Below are 8,248 nucleotides of genomic sequence, written 5' to 3' on the forward strand. Positions count from 1 at the left end.
TGATGATGGTGATTGTGATGGTGACGGTGATGATGGAGATGATGATTGTGGTGGTGATGGTGTTGATGCTGATGGTGATGGTGGTGTTGGTGGTAGTGGTGATGATGATGATGGTGATGGTGGTCACCACTGACCACCATCAGTGGTGATGTTGATGGTGATAATGATGATGGTGGTGATGTTGATGGTGATAATGATGATGGTGATTGTGATGGTGACGGTGATGATGGAGATGATGATTGTGGTGGTGATAAAAGTGATGGTGATGTGATGAAGGAGATGGTGGTGATCATGGTGATGGTGGCTATGATATGTCCCTCTGTCCCTCTTCCCTGATCTTCGGGGCCGTATCTGAGAGCAGAGGTGTGACTGTGTCCAGGAGCCTGAGGATAGGAAAAACCTGTGCTGTGGGAGGTTTTCATAAAGCAGGTCCTTCTATAGGTCTCCTTTGTCTAATAAGATCATTGAGGGGACAGAAGGGAATCTTCCTGTTTTCAGTGTTTTTACTGGGCCGAAAGAAATACTTGGTAAATTTATGTCAGTCTACATTCTACCCTCTTTTGTTTAAATTTTATTGGTCCGTGAAATCCCCAAGTCTGGGAACCACTGGCTGACTGACCTTGCCTAGAAATGGTTCCCTTCCTGAAACACGCACATACAGACACACACACGCACACACATTCGCTGCACACTCTCTCTGCTGCTGGAACCCACAGCCTCTGACTCTAGCCAGAGGCCTGTGCCAGTCAGGTCTCCGTGCCCAGCACTTGCCCAGACAACCAGCACAGAGCTGCCTACAGAGGGCTTAAGCGAGTGAGGTAACTAACGGTGCTAAGATCAGCTTCCAGACAGTCCCCACAGTGGCTCAGGGGCTTTGTGAGCTACTCTCCATAACACAGTGAGGTTCAAATCTTACGTATCCCTTCAGGGCCTGGCACATATGGGGCCCCACGCAGAAGCCACAGGGCTGAGCTGGCCAGATGCATGGCCTGGCCCGTGTCCTTCCTCCACAGTCATCCAACTGCTGACGTCCTTAGCCCGGATCACAGAAGGTCCACATCCTCAGGCTCCGTCTTCACCGCATCCCCGGGATTCTGGGCTCTGGAGAGCAGAGCTAAGGCCCCACCCCCTATGAGTCTCCTAGTTCCTGCCCGTGGGGCACAGGACCCGTGTCCCCATGGACTTAAGAAATGACTCGAATGGCACGTATGCACACTACAGAAGCCAGGGAGGAGGGCAGGAGTGCACAAAACAGCTTGTCCCATTTTGTCCAGGTGCCAGACACAGATGGGGTGTGTGCAGCTTGGCTGGACCACTTCCCAGCACAGCGAGGGCCCCGTGTACTCAGGCTACTCCAATGGTGTGTGGTGTGTTTTCTTTACTAATTATACAGTAGGCCACTTGGATGAAGTGGACAAGCACTGGCACTGAGTATCTACCAGGGGTTAGGCATGGGGGTGTGGTGTGGTACAAAGAGGCCAGCCCCCACTCCTGGGCACTGTGGAGAGCATGGAGACTTGGAGCCCCTCCAGGGGTCAGCTAGTGGGGTCTGGTGGTCTGGGCTTGAGCCTGCCCATCCGCCAGCCGGGGCACTCATCCTGGCCCTGCCACATAATGAATGTGTGACTTTGCCTTGGCTTTACCATCTCCATCCTTAAAACGGGCATGGTGCCACCTCGCTCGCTGGGCTGCTGTGACCACTGAGTGGCTGAGCCCAGATGACCAGACCGTAGCACACGGGAATGACTCCGTAAATGTTTATGATGATACAGGAGAGATACATGGAGCGCAGAGAGAGGGAGGCCAGCTCCACGGGGCGGAGCGGGGAGGGGGAACCCCAGGGTCCCGAGCAGGGCTGGGGGACCCCAGGGTCCCGAGCAGGGCTGGGGGACCCCAGGGTCCCGAGCAGGGCTGGGGGACGGGAGAGGTGGCTGGATGTGATCGAGCCTGCAAAGCCATGCACATCCCCTCTGTGGGGGTCCTGAGGGCCCAGGAAGGGAATACAGGAACAGCACTTGGAATAGGGCCTAGTATACAGTAAGCGCTCAATTAGTGTTTGCAATGACAATGGTGACGATGACGCTGCTGTTCACAGAATCAGACACTTTGTATTGTTGGAGTGTCGGTGTTAGCAATGGGAAAGGGGTGGGAAGCCTGGGGGGGGGGGGGGTCAGGTCGCAGAGGGCCCGGCCTGCCCATCTGTGCAGACAGCGTTAACTGCCGCACCAGTGAGTCCCTCACGGGTAACATGAGGAATAGAATTGTTGCTCCCTTCAACAGTTGCACATGCAGAGACCAGGGCATCTTGTGGGAACCCTAGAGGGTTCCTCCATCCGGTCAGGCCCAGGAATCCTAGCTCTGAGCTGGGCAGAGCTGCAGAGAGGGTAGGGGAGCACACTGACTTCCACAGCAGCCAAGCTTGGATGAGCACCCCCCATCCTCGCAATGGAATCTTCCATTCCATGGCTCACATTCCATTGGTGGGAAGTGGCCATGTGACTTTGCCAGGGTGCAAGGGGAGCTGGGAAACGTAGTCCTGGGTTGGAATCCACTCCTCCCATCCCCCAAAGGCAACTCCATACTAGCATAGCAAGCGAGCGTGCGTCTTTGTTGAACTAGCTGCCTCCCGGCATAAAAGGAGCCTACGAAGACTGTGCTGACCTTCTCAGTGTGCTTGTGTGTGCTCACTTTTGAGCCAAAATTGTGTGTTTGGGGCTTTGGATACAAGCACGGTCACCTGGGTATGTGGATTGAGCACAGAAAGGGTTAAAGAAGTTCCGTGAGGTTTTGAGCTGTATTCCTGAAGCCAGCTGCGTGGTCCCTCCGTGTTTGCGGGGTTAGGAAGCCAGCGGTCCAGGACATACCTGGGCAGTGAATCACGGAGCCTCTGAGTTCCTTGTACTCACCTGGCAGTGGGTCTCTCCCTCCGGCCCTGAGCCGCCCACTCAGTGCAGTCGTGGCGCTCGTGTCTCATCCCGTCAGGTTTCTGTCCAGCCCCACGGAGTAAGAGAAGCCGGCGGGGGCTTCCTTAGGAACGTGAATCACCTTCTGGGCTTAGTTTGTTTGTTTGTTCTCTAGGAAAAGCAGCTCTCACCGGAAAAGGAACAATAAGCCTTCTCCCGAAAGCAGCCGTCTTCGGGTTTGCTGGGAGGCCTGGCAGCACTTGAAAATACCTTTCTGGAAAGTTCCCTGTGCCAAAGTCTCGCTGCCCTTCCGGCTTACAGCACGGGGCTGTCTTCTTTGCAGAGAGTCCCCCCGCTCCCTCCCAGACCCAGGACTCTGCCTCCATCCAGAAGCCGGCCCTGAGGTTCACAGGCCTTCCTCACAGTCAGGGCTCCCAGGACGAGTCCTCTCCTCCCCCAGGTCTTTCCCCGGAGAGCGGGTCTCGTGCTTCATAGGTCAGAGCAATGAGAGGCCCGGCCGGCCTCGCTGGGTTTCTGCGTCTGGGGACCGTGACTTTTCTAAACGGTGTTTCTCTTCCCTCTCTGGACAGAAACCCGCGCGGACCGCAGCAAGAAGCTCTTCCGGCACTACACGGTCGGCTCCTACGACAGCTTCGATGCCACCAGGTAAGACGAGGCTCTTTCTCTGGGCAGAGGAGCTCAGATGCACCGCGAAAGCACTGGGCCCCCTCGCGTGGAGCCCTCGGACCCCCCGGGCTATTTCGCTTGCTGTGGCCACCGTGACCCCCTGCACATGGGCCATGTTACCGAAGCCACCGTCTTCCAGAGAACCTGCCCGAGGTGCGGTCTCTGCACTGCCCGGGGTTTGGGGTTGGGCTGGAGCGTCCCTGGGGGCCGCCCCGGAGCGGGAAGACCGGGCCTGGTGTGGGGGCGGGGAGCAGCGCAGACGTCAGAGATGACAGCATCTGGCCGTGTGAATCTTCAGGATGCCGGGGCTCTGGGGTTCCCTGTCATCTGCATTTTCCCTCTTCCTTCTGCGTCCATGTTGAAGTCTGTGTACGGAAAGGCTCCTCGCCCGTGAAAGGCGTGGCACCAAGCCGGTGGGGCCGTTGAGCGCGGCGGGCTTGCCGGTGGGCTGCCGCTCCAAAGGGGGCTTGTTCGGTGCACGCGGAGAGCCACGTACCTTTGGTGATGCGACACGGGGCACAGGCTCCAGCTTCCCCGCAGACTACAGATGCACACGTCGTGCTCGGGTCTCTCATGCCTCCTCCTTGTAACTCCCAGACAGCCCGAGGCAGGGCGAGGGACGGACAGCTCAGAAACGAGCTGCACTTCCAGCCAGTGTCCCTGCTGCCACTTCCGCCTCTCAGGCCCGTACTGTCCTCGTGCTCCGAGTTCCTCTACCCCCTGTTTCTGTCATAAACACGAGTCCCCCTCCGGGGGCCAGAATGGTGTGGAGAAGGAGCCTTAGTGGATGGTGGCTTCGGTGAGAGTTAGTTTGCGACGCCGGGAAAGGGAGGAGACGCCGGCTGTGTGACCCGTCGGAAAGGGAAGGTCCCGCTCCCAGCCCTGCTGGCGGCCGTCCCTGGGGCCCCTTCTGGGAAGCCCACCAAACCATCTCCTCCATTAGGCTGGGGCTGGGGCAGGGTCTGGACCCTCTGCCCCCCGCCCCGGGCCCCCCCAGTCTGTGGTGAGCAGCCCACGCCGTCTCCTCGCTCTCGGCTGCCTGAGAGGGACCCAGCCTGCCCGCCTTCGTCTGCTTCTCCTGAGCTAAAATTCACGTCACCTAATTGCCATTTCCAGCTGCGCAGTGGTGATGCTGGTGCCTTCACGTACTGGGGAACCGGCCGCGGTCTAGCTCCAGATCGCTTCCGTCCACCCGAAAGGGAGCTCCCAGAGCTCCCAGCTGTTCGGCAGGCCTGCCCATGCTGGCTGCCCCGGCCCCAAACCACCAGCCGGCTCCCTGCGCGTTTCATGGAAATGGAGTCAAGCGACACGAGACCCTCCATGTGTAGCTTCTTTACTTAGAATCATGGCTACAAGGTTCATCCATTTTTAGCAGGTATCAGCACCTCCTTTTATCTCAACTTTTTATTGTAATAAAGTACATACGTACAATTTACCATCTCGACCATTTTAAGGGGCACAGGTCTGTGCCATTAGGTACATTCACGTAGCTCTGCGGCTGCCCCCCCCCCCCCGTCCCCCGAACCTTCCCTCTTCCCCGACCGCATCTCTGTCCCCCCGCGCCCCCCCCCCCCCCCCCCCCCCCCGCCCCAGAGCACCCCAGCCACTCTCTGTCCCCCTGAGACACTGACCCCAGCCCTCCACCGGCTCCGGTGCCCACCGTCCACACTCTGTCCCCCCGAGACGCCGACTCCCGTCCCTCCCCTGGCCCGGTACCCACCATCCACTCTGTCCCCCTGAGACACCACCCCCCATCTCTCCCCCAGCCCCGGCACCCACCGTCCACCCTCTATCCCCCTGAGACACCGACCCTCAGCCCTCCGCTGGCCCCAGCACCCCCTGCCCACCTCTGTTCCCCTGCGACACCAACCCCCATCCCTCCGCCAGCCCCAGTGCCCACCGTCCACTCTCTCTCTGAATCTCATGACCCCGGGGCCCTCATAGAAGTGGAATTACACGGCACTGATGTTTCCTGTGACCAGTCTATCTCATCCGCACGGCATCCTCTGGGTCCGTCCATGTGGTAGCCGGTGTCAGAGTGTCCTGCCTTTTTAAGGAGGGAGAATATTCCGTCGGCTGTGTCGGCCAGGTTTCGCTTGCCCGTTCCTCCGTGGGGGGGTGTCTGGGTGGCTTCCACCTTTTGGCTCCTGCGAATGAAGCTGCTGCGGGCATCCTCCCACGAGGGCTGCTTTCCAGCTCTCTGGGTGTCTGTGTAGCCGTGGAACGGCTATTAGTGCTGCCCCCTCCCAGCCACCCCTCTGTCACCCACAAGAGGTGTTAGGATAGGAATCCCAGGCCCAGCAGAGGGGCTGGGTTGTCCCCTCCTAAGGGGCGTGGCCGACTTTCCAGATCTTGCAAACATGGCCGGCTTTCTGACTTTGAACGTTCAAGCGGGCGATCTTGGCTTGGCACCAGCAGGACCAACAAAGAGAACGCCCAGGGGCTTCCAGGGAGCCGTACCTGACCCGGGCTTCTCCTGACGTGTCTCTGTTAGGGTCAGATGAGGGGTTTCCGCAGCAGCAGGAGGCTGCCTGGCAGAGCGGACCCGCACCACGTGGTCACTGCCAGTGAGCCTGTCGTGCTTTGCTTCCGTTCTAGGAAGGAGGGTGCGCCCGAGGCCCTGAGGAGGCCCTGAGCTGTCGCCATGGTTACGTGGAAGGCCATCCAGCCTGGGAGTGGGGCTTCTGGGGAAGAGCCCGTGACCGCACGGCCCGCCCGCAGGCTGTGGCTTTAGGCAGAGCTCTCGCCCCCCGAGATCGGTTGCCAGCAGAGAGCTGCCCCAGGCTGCCCAGGGTCCATCCGTGTGCATGAAGCTGGGTGTTGCACAAACCCTCAGCATTGGAAACAGGCAGCTTCTGCACAGAGGAACTGTGGAAGGGCCTGAGCTGATTGGGAGCCAGGGAAAGAGAAGACCACGGGGCCGGGCTGGCCGGGTTGCCTGCCATGTGGCAAGACCAGAATGCACCGGGGCCAGGCGTGGCTGTTTGGGCCCATGGAAGGAGGGAAGAACCATTGTTACTCTTCAGAGAGGGAACAGACTTCTCTCGAGAGGGGATGAGTTCCCCGTCATTGCAGGGAGCCAAGCAGTCTGGGCGTTCTTTTGCCAGAATGTCTTAGAAAGTTGGACGGGTGACCTGGGCGATCACTGCCGGCTCTGCCTCCCTGTGATTTGGTGCCCAGATGAAGACTTCGGCTTCATAGGTTCCCGACCACTGGTTTGGTACCAGGGCCTGGGACCACAGAGAAGAGGGACATCCAGCCACATCCAGGTCAAGGGGCAGCTTCTAAGCAAATGAGAAAAGCTCTGGCCTTGACTGTGGCTCAGGAGTGCCCCCCACTTTCCCAGGGCGGGGAGTCAGACACGCTGCGGGCTCCCACTGCCCAGGAGATGAGAGGAATCACAGCGCCGTTTACGAGCCTCCCGCTGTGTGCCCGACACACATTGCTTTGATCCCGGCTGCCTGCTTACCCTCCAGGGACCCTGGAAGTGGGTGTCATTGCCGCTTCACAGGAGAACGGTGCGCTGGAGGAAGGAAGGTGACACTAAGGACCCACCCCTCGGCCACACGGGGGCCTGCGCCGGCGTGTGAGGCCCGGTGGCCTGCAGTACGGGACCCGTGCCCACAGCCCCCTCCGTCCCACAGTGAAGGTGTGATTGCCCAGGGCCAGCCATGGAACAGGGCTGGATTTGGGGGAGAAGGGCCGAGACCGAACCACGGCCTGCTGGGGTGTCGGGCGGATGGATGCTGATGTTACCCGGGTTATGGCATCTGGGCTTTTCCACACAGGGTGCAGGGATCAGCCACCGCCTCCCAGCACAGACCCCTTCTGGACAGCGCACTCAGCAGGGGCGAGAGAACACGTGGCGCCACCCGCCATCACGGCCCAGGTGGCTGGTGGGACTGTGTGTGGCTCTTGAGCGGGTGTTGGGGTGAGGCTGGGTCCTGGCCGAGGGCGCACGTGCTACTGCGTGGACCAGCCATTCGTCAGCCCACTTCAGAATTCCTGCCAGACGCAGCCTGGCGAGCCACAGAGACCTGGGTGGCGTGCCAGCACCCGGGCCACTTACCCAGGATAGGCCGGGGGGTGGGGGAGGGGCGACAGTCTGGGGGGCAGCTCACGATGGAGGCAGGGCCGCTGCGGATGCAAGGGTCATTAAAGACCACACAGGAGGAAGCGAGACTCAGTGTAGACAGTTTCTGAATCTAACAGGAGGCAGTTCTCCATCCCCACCCTCTCTTGTGTCAAAAGCTTTGCTCAGTCGCAGAGCTGAGGAGTGGTCTGACCAAAACACACCCATGGATTGTTGAATGTGTCCGGTTACTATGGCTGAGTCTCCCCTCAGGATTCCCCTCCACCCACCCAACCTGCACATGATGGAAGCGTCTAGAAATGTGGGCACACGACCAAGGTCAGAGAGCAGAGAACCTGGGGCTGTTTCTACACAGAACCCTACAAATATTTCAGTGTTGGTTTTAAAAACATTCCTCAACACAGGGTCCGAGAGAATCAAGTTTCCATTAGCTTTAAATCAGATCTCCAACCTCATGAGTGCAGGGCATCCAGAAGCCTACCTGGGAGAGGAAGGGGAGGCCCCAGGCTCTCACTCTAGGCGGAGTCCACCCCATTCGTCTGTCTACCCACCCAACCAGCCATCC

The 8,248-nt window shown here is 59.3% G+C and overlaps 1 protein-coding gene across 9 annotated transcripts in view; it reads left to right on the plus strand.

Annotated features, from left to right (window-relative positions):
• Positions 1 to 8,248, plus strand: part of SHANK2 (SH3 and multiple ankyrin repeat domains 2) — a 453,945-nt gene that overhangs the window by 274,409 nt on the left and 171,288 nt on the right. For all 9 annotated transcript variants that reach the window (XM_059399020.1, XM_059399024.1, XM_059399027.1 and 6 more), the window contains one exon: positions 3,494 to 3,569. In XM_059399020.1, the coding sequence (XP_059255003.1) occupies positions 3,494 to 3,569 (76 nt within the window). The remainder of the gene's footprint in view (positions 1 to 3,493; positions 3,570 to 8,248) is intronic.

This window comes from Mustela nigripes, chromosome 1 (genome assembly GCF_022355385.1).
Source record: "Mustela nigripes isolate SB6536 chromosome 1, MUSNIG.SB6536, whole genome shotgun sequence".
NCBI lineage: Eukaryota > Metazoa > Chordata > Mammalia > Carnivora > Mustelidae > Mustela > Mustela nigripes.